Below are 20,113 nucleotides of genomic sequence, written 5' to 3' on the forward strand. Positions count from 1 at the left end.
GCCTTGCTTAAAATATCTAAGTATCATGTGCTCATTTACTTTATTCAAAAATCTGTTTTTTTAACATTAAGATAATAGAGTTACTTCAAACAACAGCCTGCAATTATAACATTACCATTTTTCCCTTATCATTCAAAATTATAATCAAATATAACATACACTCCGTGTTTCATCTGTTTTAAAAGACAAAACTTTTAGAAATCCAGGCCACCAAATGGAAAGACAGATGAAGTTCTTCAATATTACAAGTTCCTTAGAGTATGTTTTCTAATTAGTATCATCTTATTGCCCACCGGATTAGGCAGTGGGTATGGTCCTCTCATTAACAGCAGTGCTTTAATTTCTTCCTGTTTTGACTCCTAAGCAGACAGCTCTCTCTAAGCCCTCCATACTTAGGTTGACACATTTTTATGTAGGTAGATTTTCTTGATACATTGTACTACTGTGCCTTCTACTGACTTACTAATTTTTTATAAAATATTATAATGGCCATATTTCAAATAAAAATCCATTAAATTGGTCAAGGCCATATCAATCTTTGTGTTATTTCTAAGCTTATTTTTTCCCCTCAGAGTGAAGTAAACTTGAAGATAGGAGTATTTATGGATACCCCAAATTATTTTTCTCTTCAAGAGAGTCTATGGTTTTGTACATGTTCAAATCATCTAGTTGTAACATACAGTTCCAAAAGAGACTGTATCCAGAATAAGAAGAATAACAATTAGCAATTATCCTACTAGTTAGCTCACTAACTTTTCAAAGATAAATTCTATTCAGTTGGCAATAGCCCTGAATAAATCTTGAAGAACTGAGAAATGAGAGGATTAGAGTATGGTACTGCTTAATGTGAATGAAATAATATACTTCCTTAACAAAGTAAAGTTTCAGATACTAATGTTACCAATAACATATACTGAGAAATGGTATTTATTATACTTCACAAGGAAAAGACCTACCAAAGAGAAGTGTAATTTCAGATACAAGTTTAAAAATAAGTTTTACATTTTAATTGTTTCAATTTCTAAAGCTTGATTTAAGGAAATAATCTGGCAAAAAAACAACTCATAAATTCACTGATACTTTGATTTTGTTCTTTAGATTTTACATTAAATTGATATTCTGAGTTAAGAAAATGTTTGAGTCTCAAAAGACAAATAAGTTTACAATATTGAACAAGACTATGAAGAACCCCCTATATGGCAATAGTCATCCAAGTTGATAAAAGAAGTAGCAAAACTGTCAAATATATAATCAATGTATACCTGTTTGGGTACATTTATTTTTTCTGATTTGAGATTTTCCTTGAAATGAGTCTCTTCATCTTTAGAAATCAAAGGTACACCTATATCCTCTGCATCTTCAAAATCATCCGTGTAATTTTCTGAAGGAAATAATTTTAAAAAGTACAAGAATCACACTGTCAAAAAAGTCAAATTCTGGGGAAAGATTGTTGATTTCCAAAGGCAGAAGTCTGCATGAGAACAATTTATTTGTTTTACATAAAGTATGTTTAAAGAATATGTTTTGCAAAGATTTGATAAGAGTTCAATTTATAAGACTATCTTGGGTTTACTTCATTTTTTTGTACTTTCAAATAGTTCTAAGCTTTAAATTTTTAAGCTTTTATATTATTACCCAGTTAAAAATTTGTAGAGCTGTCTAAAAAATTTTAATTATCATTTTAAATAGAACTTTCAATTTTGTTTCTTCAAAACTTAAATCTCCAGTTGATTACTTATAAAAGGCAGCACTTTTGTGAAATCTTGACACTCTTACAAAGGTTGGATTTTTCTTATTTTGATCTCAGCAGGTATCCCTGCCTGTAATCCTTTAATATACTTTTGAAAGATCTCTGACCTGTCCCTTAGGTCAATACTGACCCTATATGATCTTTGGTGTTTCCCAATCACAGGCACTTCTTGGCTAAAGACTCAATGTCTCAGTGGCTCTGCAGCAGAAGCAAAGGTGTCTCCATTAGCCTATTTATGGAGAAGATGGTGCATACTTGGTCAGGATCTCTTCACTGATTTTTCAAGTTGTTTATAGCTCTTAAATCCAAAGGATTAATTACGACTTGTGGGTTGAAGGGGAGCACCCCTTTCAGAGTGGTACCATTTTGAAAATGAATGCCATCTTAGTTGTAAAAAAAAAAAAAAGTACATTACATCACAGTGAGGAACAGGATGGCCTCATAGGAAACAGACTGCATGGGTCCTATGCTGTTGCTTCTGGAATAGTTTTTACTCTTCTCTTACATGCAGAGGACAATGCAGATGCAATTAATAGAAATATGTCTATTTTATATCATAAAAAATGAGTTTGAGAGAGAAGGAAGATGGCAAGCCAGAGGGAGGCAGCATTCTGGGTTACTTCGTAATCCAGATCCACTTCGTAATTCCGATCTCACTAATCGGAATACTGCATCTCAGAGTGTTAGAGGAACCTTATGCAGCTGCTTTCATGCAGAAATCACCAGCACTGTGAACCTGCGCAGGACTCCTGGCTCCCAACACCCAACCCCTCAAAGTTCTAGCCAATGCAGAGCTTGAGAGCGCCTTAGCAGAATCACCTATCAGCACATCTGCAGAACCCCCAGACTTCACTCTGCTCCCACGCAGGACACTCAGCTGCTACCTACCCCCAGTACAAAGCCATCACCTGGCTGCCCCAACCCCACCCAAACACCAGCTGGCCAGGTACCAGTTTTCCAACTTCCCCCTCTTCCTAGTGGTGGAAACCCAATAGTAGTTGCCCAACACAAAACAACTCTCAGTTGTACGCAGTACAACCAGGATGCTGCCCACGGGAGCCCCGGTGTGGGAGTTCCTGCAATTGGGAACTGCTATAGGAGAGGGAGATGGGGCTAAAGTTTGGAGCCTAACAGACCAGGAACTGGGAAATCTCCAAGAAAGATAGGGAGATAGTACCAGGTGCTCAAGTCATATAAGTGGTCCCAAAAAGAGACCTTTGAGGTGCAGTCTCCCTGCAGGGACTGGCGAGTGCCATTCACTGCTTCCAGGCACCCTGCACTAGGACCAGCCATCCCACCCCGGTTACCTCCACCATCCTGAGGGCAGAGACACCAGCTTACAACAGACAACCCACCTATTGGATGAGAAGAGAAGCAGGGACAATAGGGATCTCTAAAACTAGCAACAATCCTGGTTTTTTCCTTCGAGCATTTTTTTTTTCACTTGTTTCTTATACCTCTCTATCCTACCACTCTCACATTCCCAACATACGTAAAAACAAGAACTTTGCATGAAATAGGATTTTGAGATCTGGAACATCTGAATAATATAATATAAAGGTGTTGTATATGCCCTTTTTCCTTTTTTCTTCTTTCATTTTTCTTTTCCTCTCCAATTTTTACTATTTTAACATCCTTTTTTTTTCTAAATACATATGTGTGTTTGTTTTATGTACTCTACTGCCTTACCGTGTACTTGCCTACCTTAAATTACTTTGTCTATTCTCTTGTAACTAACCCTCTTCATTAGATTTCTCTTTCACCCTTCCTAAGATACATTAATTCTATATCCTCACATCCTGCCTCCTCAGCATATCGTCCTATGCCCCACCCCCAGGTCATTGTCCACCATCATAAACTGTAAACCCTTTTACAAAACTACTTATTATAGATAATGATCAAATCCAACATTTCTGTACACTGAGACCAAACTCTAAACATCTTAATAGCAACAAATTGTTCATAGATGGTATATTGTTGATATTAGGTTCTGTTAACATTGTCCTTCCACACAAAGGAGAGGTGTTAGAACCCTACAAGAGCACTACAAACATGTAGGGTAAAAACAATAACACCCAGGACCCACAGAGCTAGAAGGGAAGACACACAAGCAACATGCAAAGACAAAGGAAGAAAGTGCCTCAAACAAATCAACACACCACATTATTAGAATCCTTGGCAGCCACAGCAGAATGATAGAGAAGGAGTTCAGGATATACATGATTAAAATGTTCTGTGAACTCAAGGAAGATGTAAGAGAGCAAATACAGGCAGTGAAAGATCATTTCAACAAGGAGCTACATAAACAAATACAGGAAGCAAAATATCACCTCAACAGGGAAATAGAGGTTCTAAACACACACACACACACACACACACACACATCAGAAATCCTTGAAATGAAAAACAATAAATCAAATTAAAAGCTCAAATGAAAGCATCACCAAGAGTAGACCACTTGGAAGACAAGACATCAGACAATGAAGACAAAATATATAATCTTGAAAAGAACGTAGACCACACAGTGATAATGGTAAGAAATCATTCAAGAAATATGGGACAGCATAAAAAGGCCAAATTTAAGAGTTACTAGGATAGAAGAGGGCACAGAGGTCCAAACCAAAGGAATAAACAATCTATTCAATGAAATAATATCAGAAAACTTTCCAAACATGAATCATGAACTGGAAATCCAAATTCAAAATGCCTACAGGACACTGAATGTACAAAATCACAACAGATCCACACCAAGGCACACTATAATAATAATGCCCAACATACAAAATAAGGAGATAATTTTAAAAGCCATGAGAGAAAGGAATCAGATTACATATAGAGGAAAACCCATTAAGATAACTGCAGATTTTTCAATACAGACCCTGAAAGCTAGAAGATCCTGGAACGACATATATCAAGCTCTGAAAGAAAATGGATGCCAACCAAGAATCTTGTATCAAGGAAAATTAAGCTTTAGATTTGATGATGAAATAAAAACCTTCCCTGATAAACAAAAGTTAAAAGAATTTATACCTAAAAATCGGCACTACAAAACATCCTTGGAAAAATATTCTGTGAAGAGGAAACGAAAAACAATGAAAATCAGCTGAGGGAGGTAGAACCCTAAAGAAAAAGCTAATCAAAGGAGAAAATCAAGTGAAGTTAAATAACAAAAATAAGCCAATATTGGATTGAAATTAGAAATCAATGACAGAAAATAAAAATTTCTCCAATACCTGGAGATTAAACAATATGCTACTGAATGAGCATGAGTTGCAGAAGACATCAAGGAGGAGATTAAAAAATTCTTAGAGGTCAATGAGAACATAGACACAACATATCAAAATCTCTGGAACACTTGAAAGCAGTATTAAGAGGAAAGTTCATTGCATGGAGTTCATTCCTTAAAAGAAGAAAAAGTCAACAAATAAATGACCTAACATTACATCTCAAAGCCCTAGAAAAAGAAAAACAAATCAACACCAAAAACATTAGAAGGCAGGAAATAATTAAAATTAGAGCTGAAATCAATGAAATCAAAAGAAACAATTGAAAAAATTGACAAAATAAAAAGTTGGTTCTTTGAAAAACAACTGACAGACCCTTAGTTATGCTAATGAAGAGAAGGAGAGAGAAAACTCAAATTACCAGCATACATGACGAAAAAGGTAACATCACAACAGACACCACAGAAATACAGAGGATAATTAGAAATTATTTTGAAAACTATACTCCAATAAAATAGAAGATACTGAAGGCATCGACAAATTTCTTAAGTCATCCGATTTGCCCAAATTGAATCAGGATGATATACACAATTTACGCAGACCGATATCAAGTGATGAAATAGAAGACACCATCAGAAGCCTACTAACCAAGAAAAGCCCAGGACCAGATGGATACACAGCCGAGTTCTACAAGACCTTTAAAGAAGAACTAATACCAATAGTCTTCAATTTATTTCAGGAAATAGAAAAAGAGGGAGCTCTTCCAAACTCATTCTATGTGGCCAATATCACCCTGATTCCAAAACCAGACAAAGACACATCAAAGACAGAAAACTTCAGATCAATATCTCTAATAAACATAGATGTAAAAATTCTCAAAAAATTCTGGCAAATCGAATACAAAAACATATCAAAAAGATCATGCACCACGATCAAGTGGGATTCACCCCAGGGATGCAAGATGGTTCAACATATGGAAATCAATAAATGTAATTCATCACATCAGTAGACTCAAAGATAAGAATCATATGATAATCTCAACAGATGCAGAAAAAGCATTTGACAAAATACAGCACCCCTTCATGTTCAAAACTCTAGATAAACTAGGAATAAGAAGAACATATCTCAACATCGTAAAGGCTATCTACACTAAGCCCCTGGCCAACATTATTCTAAATGGAGAAAAATTGAAGGCATTCCCTCTAAAAACTGGAACAAGACAGGGATGCCCTCTTACACCACTTCTATTTAACATAGTTCTTGAAACACTGGCCAGAGCAATTAGACAAAAGAAATTAAAGGGATATGTATAGGAAAAGAAGAAATTAAGTTAGCACTATTTGCTGATGATATGATTCTATACCTAGAAGACCCAAAAAGCTCTACCAGAAAACTTCTAGAACTAGTAAATAAATTCAGCAAAGTAGCAGGATATAAAATCAACACACATAAATCAAAGGCATTTCTGTATGTCAGTGACAAATCATCTGAAAGGGAAACAAGGAAAACTAATCCACTACAATAGCCTCAAAACAAATAAAATACTTGGGAATCGACTTAACAAAAGAGGGAAAAGATACATATAATGAAAACTACAGAACCCTACAGAAAGAAATCAAAGAAGACCTTAGAAGATGGAAAGATCCACCTTGCTCTTGGATAGGCAGAATTAATATTATCAAAATGACCATACTTCCAAAAGCACTATATTCTCATAAAGAAATCCCAATGACATTCCTCATAGAAATAAAAAAAAGCAATCATGAAATTCATCTGGAAAAAATAAGAGACCCAGAACAGCTAAAGCAATCCTTAGCAGGAAGAGTGAAGCAGGCAGCATCACTATACCAGATCTTAAACTATACTACAGAGCAAGAGTAACAAAAACAGCAAGGTATTGGCACCAAACAGACTGGTAGACTAATGGTACAGAATATAGGACACAAAGACTAACCCACATAATTACAGTTATCTTATATTAGACAAAGGTGTCAAAAACATGCATTGGAGAAAAGATAGCATCTTCACCAAATGGTGCTGGGAAAACTGGAAATCCATATGCAACAAAATGAAATTAAACCCCTATCTCTTACCACGCACAAAACTCAACTCAAAGTGGATCAAAGACCTAGGAATTAAACCAGAGAGACTGCATTAAACAGAAGAAAAAGTAGGCCCTAATCTTCATCCTGTGGGATTAGCCCCAAATTCCTTAATAAGACTCCTATAGTACAAAAAATAAAAGCAAGAATCAATATATATGGGATGGGCTCAAACTAAAAAGTTTCTTCTCAGCAGAAGAAACAATCAGTGAAGTGAGTAGAGAGCTTACATCTTGGAAGCAAATCTTCACCCCTCACACATCAGATAGAGCACAATCTCTAGGGTATATAAAGAACTCAAAAAGCTAAGCACCAAGAAAACAAATAACCCAATCAATAAATGGGCCAAGGACATGAAAAGAGACTTCTCAGAAGAGGATATACAATCAATCAACAAATATATGAAAAAATGTTCATCATTGCTAACAATCAGAGAAATGCAAATCAAATGCTACTCTAAGATTTCATCTCACTCCTGTCAGAATGGCAGCTATTATGAAGACAAACAACAATAAATGTTGGTGCGGATGTGGGGAAAAAGGTACACTCATACTTTGCTGGTGGGACTGCAAATTGTTGCAGCCAATATGGAAAGCAGTATGAAGATTCCTTGGAAAACTTGAAATGGAACCACCAGTTGACCCAGCTATTCCTCTTCCTTGGTCTATACCCAAAGGACTTAAAAACAGCATACTATAGGGACACAGCCACATCAATGCTTATAGCAGTACAATTCACAATAGCTAAACTGTGCAACTAACCTAGATGCCCTTCAATAGATGAATGGATAAAGAAAAATGTGGCATATATATACAAAGGAATATTACTCAGCAATAAAAGAGAATAAAATCATGGCATTTGCAGGTAAACGGATGGAGTTGAAGAAGATTCCCAAGTGAAGTTAGCCATTCCCATAAAAACAAATGCCAAATGTTTTCTCTGATATAGGTCACTTTCTCTGATATAAGGTCATATTGTTTAGAAAATAATGAGAATATTAACTTATAACTGACCTTTTTGGCAAGAAGATGGTACATATTCTAGATATTTTCTACTCTTGTGACTTTGAAAATATTTTCATATACAGAAAATATTCTTAGAATTTAGATACAGTAAACCATAGTAAGTGTAAAAGATCCCTTTTGGAGACATTTCTTATTATTTTCTGGAAAATTTAGCTTTAAGTATAATGCAATTTAAAGAACTCAGGGTGGGGTAGAAAAGGGGAGCAGGGAGGAATAGACAAACTCTAGATAGGGCAGGGGATGGGCAGGGGGTTAGCAATGATGGTGGAATGTGATGGACATCATTATCCAAAGTACACGTATGAAGATGCAAATTGGTGTGAACATACTTTATATACAACCAGAGGTATGAAAATTTGTGCTCTATATGTGTAATATGAATTGTAATGCATTCTGCTGTCATTTATTTTAAAAAATCAATTAAAAATTAGTTTGGAACAGCAGGTGTACTATAATTGAGGTAGGCAAGCTAGATTAGCTAGTTAATTGCTTTAGTACCTATATTCAAGGACTGAGAAGCTCTTCTTTCTTTCTTTTCTGAACTGGGGATTGAAATCAGGGGCATGGTACCAGTGAGCTACATCCACAGCCCAGAGACAGGATATTGCTAAGTTGCTGAGGGTCTCACTAAGTTACTAAGGCTGACCTAAAACTTATGATCCTCCTGCTTCAGTCTCCTGAATCATTGGGATTGTAGGCATGCACCACCATACCTGGCTCACTTTAAGTTTCTTTTTCACATGAGAAGAGTGATGTTTGGTACTTTCTAAGCAACAGTGGATATAAGAAAATTCTCATAGTAGTAATGACAATTACTTGGTATTCAACATACTTGTAGGTGATAGGCCTAATATAAGATTATTAAAATTTTAATATTCTAATGGAATTGTGCAGTGAACCCAGGGTCATCTTGCCATTGAGCTATATCCTAGTTCTTTTAATTTTTTACTTTGAGACAGGGTTTTGCTACAACATTGCTGAGGTTGGCCTCAAATATGTAATCCTCCTGCCTTAGTTTCCTAAGTCACTGGGATTAGAGGCATGAACCACCACACTGGACAGACCATCAAATTTTAAGTAACCTCAGAGGTTAGAGTTACTTAAGAAAAGTTGAACAAGGAGAGAGGAGATATGGCAGAGTATGATGTTGAAATCAGGTAACTGCTTGGATCTGGGACTCAATGGTAGGAGTTGTAGTGTATAAGCAAGTAGAGAGAGGCAGTGTAAGAAACAGTTCAGACAGTACAGCATAGTGCTTAACAGCATGACCTGGAGGCAAACAGAAGACATAGATCAATTCTTTGTTCTACTACATTTAGCTATAGAATTGATGGCAGGTCACAAACTCTTTTGGTTTCACTTTTCCCGTTGTAAAGTGGGGTAATAATAGTATTTATCTCAAAGGATTGCTGAGAAGGTTAAGCATTACAGTGTTCAGATCAGCAGTTCACATATAATATACCCAAGAGTTAGCTAATAATAGTAATTATTGTTGCTAGCATTATTTAGCTAGGTAGTCTCTTACTTAACAAGTAAATAAAGCCAAATCTTACTTTGTTGTTGTTGTTGTTGTAGTGCTGGGGATTAAAACCAGAGCCTCATACATACTAGGCAAGTGCTCAACCAATGAGTTCTACCTTGATCCCTTCAAATATTATCTGAATGGGAAAACTGCTAATGCAATTTATATTATTCCAAACTATATTTTAATGTACTCATTCAGTAACTGAACAGCCAAAGGCAAATACTCCCATACAACATATGAATAACTAACCCCCTTCCTGGGAGTCTGCCATGAATAAAGTCAGTCAGAAATAAAAAGGAAATGTCATTGACATTTCTCACAGAAATGAGAAATGTTGTTTGTAGTTCAGGTGACTGCTCAGAAGAAATTATATCAGACAAGATAAAGGGAAAGAAAACAGCATATCAAATATTTCAGAAACAAGAACCAAGGCAAATTAAATTCATATAATAATGAAAGAGCAAAACCAAATTGAGTGATTTTTATATGACAAATATCACTTAGTATTCAGGCTCTTACATATTTAGAAAATAATGAGAATATTAACTCATACACTCTGACATTTTTTGGCAAGAAGATGGTACATATTCTAGATATTCTTTACTCTTGTGACTTTGAAAATATTTTCATATACAGAAAATGTTCTTCGAATTTAGACACAGTAAACCATATTCAGTGTAAAAGATCCTTTGGAGACATTTTTCATTATTTTCTGGAAAATTTAGCTGTAAACTTTAAATATAATGCAATTTAAAGAACTTTTTCCTCAGTTGTACTGGAGTTACTTACAGGAACTATATTTAACTTCCTTTGCAAACAATTAGTAAACTGGACAAAATGTATAAAACAGTTGTTTTCAAACACTGAACAACTGGCAGTGAAAATGTGATTCCTAAAGGAATCACAATCCTAAATTATAAACACAAGATGAGCCTCACAACTACCTGAGGGTGTGGATATTCTGCAATGCTAAGCAGGGAATGGGAGGACAGCTCATTGAGTTGAGGAGACAAGAGTTTAGAAAGGCTGAGGCAATCCAAAGTTGTAGGGCAGTAATCAAGAGAGGAGGGAGGTATGTAGAAACAGTTTTGGAACATTTCCCAGTGTCTCCCTTGAGCCTATACTAAATGCTAAGCTGCTAAAGTGTAGGTTGAGCCAAGAACAACTGCAAAGCTGCAGGCTGGACAATTCCCAGAGTTCATAAGCAAGAAGACTCACCAATAGCCTGCTTGAGTGGAAAGTCTACACTGATCACTGGGGACATTAAGTAGAAACCTCAGAAGGGATACATCTTTAGAGTAGGGTTAAATGATACTTAGAGTGGCTACTCTAAATTTCCCCTAAGAAACATATGCCTCAAAAGGATCAAGTAGCAGGGTCAACTATCTACCAGAACAAAGCTCAAGTTTTAAAAGAAGAAAATACAGTTTAGATATTCAACAATCTAAACCCCACAATATCCCCCAAAATGAAGCAAGTATCCCATAACCAGGAAAAAAAAAGCCAATATAAAACTATCCAGAACTGAACAAATGCTGTAATCCATAGACGATGACCAATATTCAAGACTTGAAAAAAATGAACATAAGGAAGAAATTTTTAAAATCCAAAAGGAATTCCTATAGTGAAAGGGGAAAAAACAAACAAATGGATATTTGGAATTAACAGCAGATTAAAGAAAAGATCAATGAACTAGAAGCTATAGCAATAGAAACTGTAGAATACAAGGGTAAATGTTTAAAAGACTTTTAAAGATGGAACCATCCCAGTGACCTAGAGGGCAAAATTTTGTGTTCTCACACATTTGTAATTAGGATCAGAGGGCAGGTGGCAAGAAGCAAAAATATTTGAAGATGTTTTGATTTTGATGGAAACTATAATGATGCTCAATCAACTTCAAATTTTGAACAGGATAAGTACAAGAAAGACACACCAAGACATAGTATAATCAAACTCCCAGAAAACAAGGAAAAGAGAAAATCTTGGAAATAGAGAGAAGATAATATTCAGCCAGCCTTCTATATCCCTCTTTATCTTTGGATTCAATCATCATTGAATTGAAAAGATAGAGAAAAAACAAACAACCGTATCTGAACTGAACATACAGACTTCTTGTTAACTTCCCTAAATAAGACAGTATAACAACTACTTAGACAGTACTTACACTGTATTAAGCATTGTAAATGAACTAGAGATGATTGAAAGTATATGAAAGGATGTGTATAGTTTATAATGCAAATATTATATACCACTTTATATAAGGGACTTGAGCACCTGCAGATTGTGGTATTTGTAGGGAATCCTGAAACTAGTCCCCGACAGATACCAAGGGACAACTGGATATACAAAATAACAATACAGGAATTTCAAGAACTTCTCATGAAAACTATGGTCAGAAGACAATAGAATGGAATTAGCGTTCAAAGAAAAAAATCTAAACTCTATATTGAGCAAAAGTATTCTTCAAAGACGAAAGCAAAATATATTTTAAGACGAAAGCAAAATATATTTTCAGATAAAGGAAAACTGATATAATTTCTTCTGAGCAGTCACCTGAACTACAAACAACATTAAAAGAGTTTCTTCATGTTGAAGAAAAATAATTTGAGATAGAAATCTATGCAAATGAATACAATGCACTGGGAGTGGTAAGCAAGTGGATCAATGTAAATCTTTATATAATTAGAACTTATTTACAACAATATAGAAGAATGTTGATAAAAATAGCAAAATGGAGAGATTACTGTTGCTAATGTTCATGTAAAAGAAGTGGAATAATGTTATTTGAAAGTAGACTCTAAAGTTATGCATTATTAATCACAGGGCAACTAAGAAAAAATACAACAAAGAGTCATAACTAAAATGCCAAAAGAAGAAATAAAATGAATGTTATAAATAACCCAATAGAATGCAGGACAAAAGTAACAACAATGATGGAAAAGAGAAAATACTGGCAAAGCAGTAACAACCATATCAATAAAAATGTTTTTATAAAGAGTAGAAACAAAAGTACAAAACCTGACCTCTATAAGAAAACCATTTAAACATTAAAAACATAGACATGCTGAAAATCAAATGATGAAAAAAGGTGTATTTCCCACCCCAATGCTTTGGAGGTCTTTGTCTTGGCTTCACACATTCCTAGACTGGCACAGAAACTCTATTTCCAATCTTTCCAATTGGTCCTGGCCCACTCTCAACAAATGAGGCAGCTGTTCACTTTTAATAATAATAGGGAACACCACTCTACCTGTTCAAAGCTCTTTCCAAAACACTACAATTCTCCTTTTAATTATTCTCTTGGCAATGTCTTTACTAAAAATTATATTATTTTTTCAAATATTATAAAATTTAAAACCAATGAAATTACCTGGCAATTCTTCATGTTTTGATTCAGTTTCATGTTCGATGTCAGTTAGTTCCACATTAGCTTGGTAACTGGAAAAAATATTTAATTAACATGTAGTATTACTGTTAACAATATATTTTTCAAACAATCCTTTGTGTGTGTGTGTGTGTGTATTAATTTCTAAAATTACATATATCTTCTCAAGTACTCTTGTCCTACCAAAAGCTAAAAATTTGGGAGTATAAGGAAAATGTTTTGAAAAATCAAGAATCTTCAGAGCCTAAGACTAACTGTTGCTGCATACATTATCAAAGAAAAAAATGCCATTTTTCTAAATTTATATACAAATACATATAATTTTATACATAATGTGTAATGTGTAAATGGATACATTTATCTCATGACTTGTACATACCTTCTTTACTGAAGATTAGAAATTGACAACAAAGCATAAGAACCAGCAACAAGAGGGTGGGGTAGGGTGGGGGACCAAGGTCAGTATTGACATGCTCATTAGCCATTAATTCTTGAAAGAAAGTTGAATAGGAGCCTCAAACCAAAAACACCCCCAACTCCCTGCCCCTCAAAGGGCCAAGTTGTTTGAACATGTTTTAATTAAATTGAAAGAAAACAGTACTGATATATCCAAACTAAGGAATCAGTTCTACTTTTTTCAATCTTGAGGGTCACGAGCAGACCTGAAAAACCATAAGACTATAGTAATGGTAATAGCAGCAACACCTAATATTGCATACTCAATGCTAAGCAGCATTCTGATCAGAATGTTCCAGAGCAGAAATACTAATAGTCGAGAATACTGTTGAAAAATGACAAAAAGTTAAGGAATATTGCAAAGTGGCAAAAAAAATTGTGGCCAATAAAACCTATGCGTGCTTAATCTGGGAGAGACAATTGCTTTGGTCCCTGTGTGTTCCTGCATGTATGTTCTTTCTAGGTATGCAAAAATTCACAGCTCTGACCAATTTTTACCAAGCCATCTCAGGGTTATGTTTGCAGTAAGCTATCTTGAGGCATTAGGCAATGTTTTTACCCAAAAGCTGGCCTGTTTTCACTTAATATAAAAGCAATAGATTTCTCAAGGTCAGTGTTCCTTTTCTGTAAATGCCACCTACCTACTACATGTGGAGACATGGATCCTTGATCTTACCCCAGCAGTATGGGGTATGGAGAAGCAATGCAATATTGCTTCTGTTCTGAGAAATAAGGACTTTTGTTTCTGACACAGGAATCTAGTATTTACTGCCAACATCCAAAGATTGGAAGACTAACTTGTTAATGTACAAGCAGGGTAAAAGTCTCAGACCCTAGGGCCTGGGGTTATAGCTCAGTGGTAGAGCGCTTGTCTCGCACATGTGAGGCACTGGGTTCCACCCTCAGGACCACATAAAAATAAATAAAGATATTTTGTCCATCTTAAAAAAATCTTAAAGAAAAATTCTCTGACCCCCGAACAGTTCATGCCAGTAAATGTATTGCTTTATCCACTATTTGTAAGAAGTGAATCTTCTTGAGACTAGGCACTCTAATAACCAGAGGACCTTATTTCTTGAAATCCTGAATAAAATCATAATTGGATTTCTATTTATAACAAAAACAATAACATGGTTAACTAACTTGAGGAAATTAAAGACTTCAGGTTTCACAAAGGTCTTAAGAATGGCAATGGTCTACTGTGTTTAGGAAAGGACCAGCTCAGCCAACTAGGGTTTCTAGGATGAATGAGGTTTCCTATTATTGTTATAATAAGAGTCAACTGCCATACAGAGATATAAGACACAGACCAAAATTTTGTTTCCTGGTTGCCTGGTTCTTACTTCCCTTTCTGTTCTTTTCTCCCCTCTGCCCCCTAAATGTATGATGTAACTCAAACTCTTTTAAAATCACCTAATATATTTCCTAGTAAGAAGTGTACTATTATTTTCTATAGTATTTTACATATGAAATTTCAGGTATATGGAGGGAGAGTGGGCTTTTAACAACAAATCAACATATTATGTTCATACACAGAAAAATCTCGACTATAAAAATGATAAAGTTTTTTAAAAAAAAAATCAAGATTTATTTTATCTGTTAGTAACTATTTGAGTTCATGCACATATCAATCTTCCAAAAACACAGAAAAACACAAACATAGTTAATAGTTTATATTATTACTTTACCTATGTAAAGCTTTAAAATGCATGGAATCATTAGAATCCAATTCCTTATTCAATCTTGAATAATCAATGGATGAAGTCAAGCCTTTCTCAAGCCTGGCAAAAAATTGTTCTTTTTCCTCTTGTTCTTCTAATGTGTCCAATCCCAATCCAATAATACTATGATTCAGCTCAGAAACTACTAGTTCTAAATAGAGAGCATAAAAGTATTTTATTAATATAAAAATTTTCACAAAATTAATTTGAATGAAGCATTTACTCACATACATATATACATATATAGTTAGTTTAATGAAAGTTTAAAATTTACTGAATCTTTCACCTACCACATAAATTAATAATCAAAATCAACATGGAAGGTTTAAGGCTTCTGTAGAGTTGCAATTCTAACGTCTGGGAAAATATTAAATCTGTCTATATGCTTCAGTAAAGAAGGATCCAAGATAGTTATGAATTAATTTTTATAAAAATTCTGAATATAAGCATATGAATTAATAACTTATTGACTCATATCCCTCAAATTTCTTACCATTTGTTTCTAAGCTGTCAACACTTAAGATAGAGGTTCCACTGCTCTTCAGAAATTGAATTTTTTCAGCAGATTCCTCTTCTGTTTCTACAACAGGTTGAGAAGTCTTCTTTGTTTTCAAATAGCTTACATTTGTTCCAAGCAGGCCTGGGAATAGAATTGAATGTGGCTGGATATTTATGTTCAGAACTGTTTTGATCACCATGCCAACACAATAATACTGTTATATTGTTTTTGTACACAGTTGCTACAAAATGAATCTCCTCTGTTAAATAAAAAACCCATCCTAGAATTTTCAAAAGAAAAGTTATTGCTCTATTTGTCTGGTGTACATTTTACTAAAGAGAAAATTTCGAAAATTGGCATGAGATTTAAAAAATTATTAAAGTACTTGAACTCTCTTAAAATCACCTAAGAGATTTTAAGAGAATTCATGTATAAATTAAATACTTAATACACTATGCCATATCACTTTTCTTCTGCCTTATTCCCTGTTTTCTCTTTACTTAGAAATTTTGTTGCTCGACTCATAACACTCAGAAAAAAGTAGAGAGTGGGAAAGGTAGGTACAAGTAAGGACAATTACAGGGGTTAGACAAAATTCTTCATTAGTGTAAACAGCACTTCAAGAAAAATAAAAGGAAACATTAAAAGATCTTTCAAAGTCATCATTCCTACAATGTTGGAAATAGTGGCTCACTGCAGTAGAGATTCTTATACCAGAATATGTGATATTGTAAGGGTCAGGCGAAGCGTCGGAGAAAGAGACCACCAAGTGACCACTCATGCAATTGGCAGAAGGGGATTTATTGAACCAGCATGCTGGGGCTCCGTGCCCACTCAAGAAGGGAAAGCAGCCCAGAGCCCCGAGCAGGGGCTGAGCACTGCTTAAGTACACTTTTTGGGGAGGGCGGAGGGCTTTGTATACATCAGAACAAATCATCATGAGGCGCGGGAAAATTGAACAACAACTCCTAAACATGATTAGTTCATTCATTGGCGGGAACAGGTCAGGCTGGAGTGATAGGTCATTTCTAAACAGGGTACACATTCAAACTGATTGGTTTTAGGGCCTAAAGGACTATGTGACCAGTTACACAGAGCCCTTCAGTTATTAAACAACCAAACAGCCAGGGGAAATGTTTACTGGGCAATTCCAGTATTGTCCTAACAGCTACAGGGATTTCAGGTTTTGCAGGTAACATAGAAACCTAACAATACCTAATCCTTTACATTTTAACTCAGACCTTGCAGCTTAGAAACTTTACAACACCCGGTCTTTTACCCTTTAACTTTTACGCTTTAACTTCAATTTCTTTTACCCTTATAATATCTGTTATTAGGGGAGAGGAAACTGTTATCTCTCACAGCTTTTGGAATGTGAATTTGTCTCTAAAGCTAATATATATTAAATATATTAAAAGTGTTTTATGACTGATTAGATATCATATCATATTAAGGAATTTTATTGATATTTGTTAAATTTTATATATATTTTAAAAGTTCTCTAATTTTAGGAGATACTTTACAATATCTGTGGACTGAAGTGATACAGTGCCAGTAATTGTTTGGGGGGAGGGTTGTTATGGTTTAGATGTGGTGTCCCCCAAAGCTCATGTGTGAGACAATGCAGAATTTGGAGGAGAAATAACTGGGTTATAGCTTTAACCTAATTAGTGAATTAATCTCTGATGGGATTAACTGGGTGGTGACTGTAAGCAGGTGGGGTGTGGCTGGTGGAAGTGGTTCACTGGGGGTATGGCTATGGAGTAAATATTTTGTATCTGGAGAGTGGAGTCTCTCTCTCTCCTTTCTGATCATCATGTGAGCTGCTTCCCTCGAAAATGATATTCTGCCTCACTTGGAGCCCTGAATAATGGAGCCGGCCTTCTATGGACTAAGACCTCTGAAACCATGAGCACTCAAATAAACTTTTCTTCCCTAAAATTGTTCTGGTTAGGTTCTTTAGTCACAGCAGCAAAAAAGCTGACTAAAACAAGGGTATAAAAAGAGAGTAGACACAGATGAAAAATGACTGACCATGAATTAATAATTGTTGCATAAAGGTATGTATATGGGGTATGTTCTACTTATTTCTAAATATGTTTGAAATTCTTTTACTTTTAAAAATTGTTCCATGAATCTTGAAAGTTCCAAGAAAGTAAAATCTATGTTTATATACAAAGGTTTTGAATATTATCTATTTTATTTAGATATTTTGACAAACTATGTGCCTATATGTTCATGTCTGCCATACAATGAAGGCCCTTCTCACCATGAAGGTTAAAGTCTAATAAGGGAAGCAGACAATTGTAACAAATATTCATTAGTTTGGTATGTGCTGCGCATTGTTTTAAATGCTGGGGATTTAGCAGGGAAGAGGAAAAAAAAAAAGACAAAAATCCCTGCCTTTTTGAAACTTACATTCACATTAATGAAGATAGAAGATAGGCAATAAGAAAATAAATAATTACATTATAATTGAGGAGTTTATTAGAAAATGGAGAGTTAAATGCAGACAAGAATTGAATGTGAACAACTCTAGAATTCTGAAAGAAATCTACAAGATGTTAATGGCAGGGGGAGTCCTATCAAGACTGGAAAATCTAAAGAATATTTCTGCAAGGAAGTAACACTTCTACGAAGATGTGAAGAAGAGGAGATAAGTAGGTGAACTGGAAAAGGAAGACCACTCCATGAAGTGGCAACAACAGGTATAAAGGCTTGACAATGGGAGGAATAGGCCACATTTGAAGATGAAATCAATGAAGTTGGACCAAAGAGTATTAAGTGTTGGAGAAAATAAGCCTAGAGCAATAAGTCAATGGCTGCACCAGAGGTATCTTATTAAATAATATTCTTTTCAAGTACTAACAAGGAAGGAGATTCTAAAAACTAATTCTTTAGCTGGGTGCAGTGGCATACCCCTGTAATCCTAGTGTCTCAGGCGGCTGAGCAAGGAGGAGTACAAGTTCAAGGCCAGCCTCAGCAACTTAGCAAGGTTCTAAGCAACTTATTGAGGCTCTAAGTAGCTTAGTGAGGCCCTGTCTGAAAATACAAAAAAAGGGCTAGAGATGTGGCTCAGTGGCAGATTGCCCCTGGGTTCAATCCCCAGTACCAATATAAATAAATAGATAGATAATTCTTCATATGTGTACTTTAGTGTTGTTGCATGGTTCGGGTATTTATGAAAAAAAATGTACTAAAACTTTTTAAATAAGGTGTTCTCTTAATGTACTATAGTATTAAGAACAAAGAAGTGAATCTACTCTAACATTCTTTTATTAAACACACTTATTATTTACTGTTGAAGGCCAGGATATAAGGGAAAAAGAGGTATTTCTGCCTACACAAAGCTCCCAACTGCAGAAGCAGTCCTACAGGGTACAATTAGCAACACCTGTGCAAGTGCTATTATGATATTCTCACCTCAAAACAAAGGAGAAAATAACTGTCGACAAGGGAGCAAGAAGAGTTACTGAAGGACTGCACAAAGTAGTGATGTCAAGCTTTACTGGGTAAGGAGGACAAGAAACTCCTGAGCCAATCAGAGGTATGGGAGTCAATGGTGTTTTAAGGAGATACAGAATAACTGAGTGTGACTGGGAAATATGAGCTAGAAGAGAGTTTCATTTGGGTTATAGATAGCCTCAACTGTCACATTAAGAAATTCAGACTCAATTTTATGGGAGATAATAAAAGTCACAGGTAAATCTCCTAGAGAAGAGAGAAATTCTATCAGTTCACACAATGGTGCTTAATACTTATTCACAAATATCGAAAACATAGATATTTAAATAGAAGCACTCTTGGGCTGGGGATGTGGCTCAAGCGGTAGCGCGCTCGCCTGGCATGCGTGCAGCCCGGGTTCGATCCTCAGCACCACATACAAACAAAGATGTTGTGTCTGCCGAAAACTAAAAAAATAAATATTAAAAAATTCTCTCTCACTCTCTCTAAAATAAATAAATAAATAAATAAATAGAAGCACTCTGGGTTCTTTACTGACATGGCATTATCATAAAGTAAGTGTACTATATATAGTGCTATATAGATATACAAATACTGCCAAATTACGGGTAGTATACATATGATATGTTAGCACAACAAAACACTCATGAAAATACTTTTGCATTTGTAAAGGCATAAATATGTGCCAGAAATAGTGAGTCCTTTACCATTAAGGTAGTAAATAATTTTTATTTTTACTACTATTTAACAAACTCCGATACCCAAAACTACGGATTTGTTAAAACCTTGCCCATGTGATCACTGTAAGAATATCTTATTAGCTAGCCAATCCCTAAAAAACAAATGCCAAATGTCTTCTTTGATATAAGGAGAGTAACTAAGAACAGAGTAGGGACGAAGAGCAGGAGAAGAAGATTAACATTTAACAGGGATGAGAGGTGGGAGGGAAAGGGAGAGAGAA

The 20,113-nt window shown here is 35.2% G+C and overlaps 1 protein-coding gene across 3 annotated transcripts in view; it reads right to left on the reverse strand.

Moving 5' to 3' along the window:
• Nucleotides 1–20,113, reverse strand: part of Cep162 (centrosomal protein 162) — an 88,152-nt gene that overhangs the window by 61,321 nt on the left and 6,718 nt on the right. For all 3 annotated transcript variants that reach the window (XM_048804876.1, XM_048804766.1, XM_048804813.1), the window contains exons 4-7: nucleotides 15,682–15,828; nucleotides 15,156–15,339; nucleotides 12,997–13,064; nucleotides 1,263–1,381 (exon numbers count right to left, since the gene is read on the reverse strand). In XM_048804876.1, coding sequence (XP_048660833.1) covers nucleotides 1,263–1,381; nucleotides 12,997–13,064; nucleotides 15,156–15,339; nucleotides 15,682–15,828 — 518 coding nt within the window. The remainder of the gene's footprint in view (nucleotides 1–1,262; nucleotides 1,382–12,996; nucleotides 13,065–15,155; nucleotides 15,340–15,681; nucleotides 15,829–20,113) is intronic.

Source organism: Marmota marmota, unplaced genomic scaffold (assembly GCF_001458135.2).
Source record: "Marmota marmota marmota unplaced genomic scaffold, marMar, whole genome shotgun sequence".
In the NCBI taxonomy this organism is placed as follows: Eukaryota; Metazoa; Chordata; class Mammalia; order Rodentia; family Sciuridae; genus Marmota; species Marmota marmota.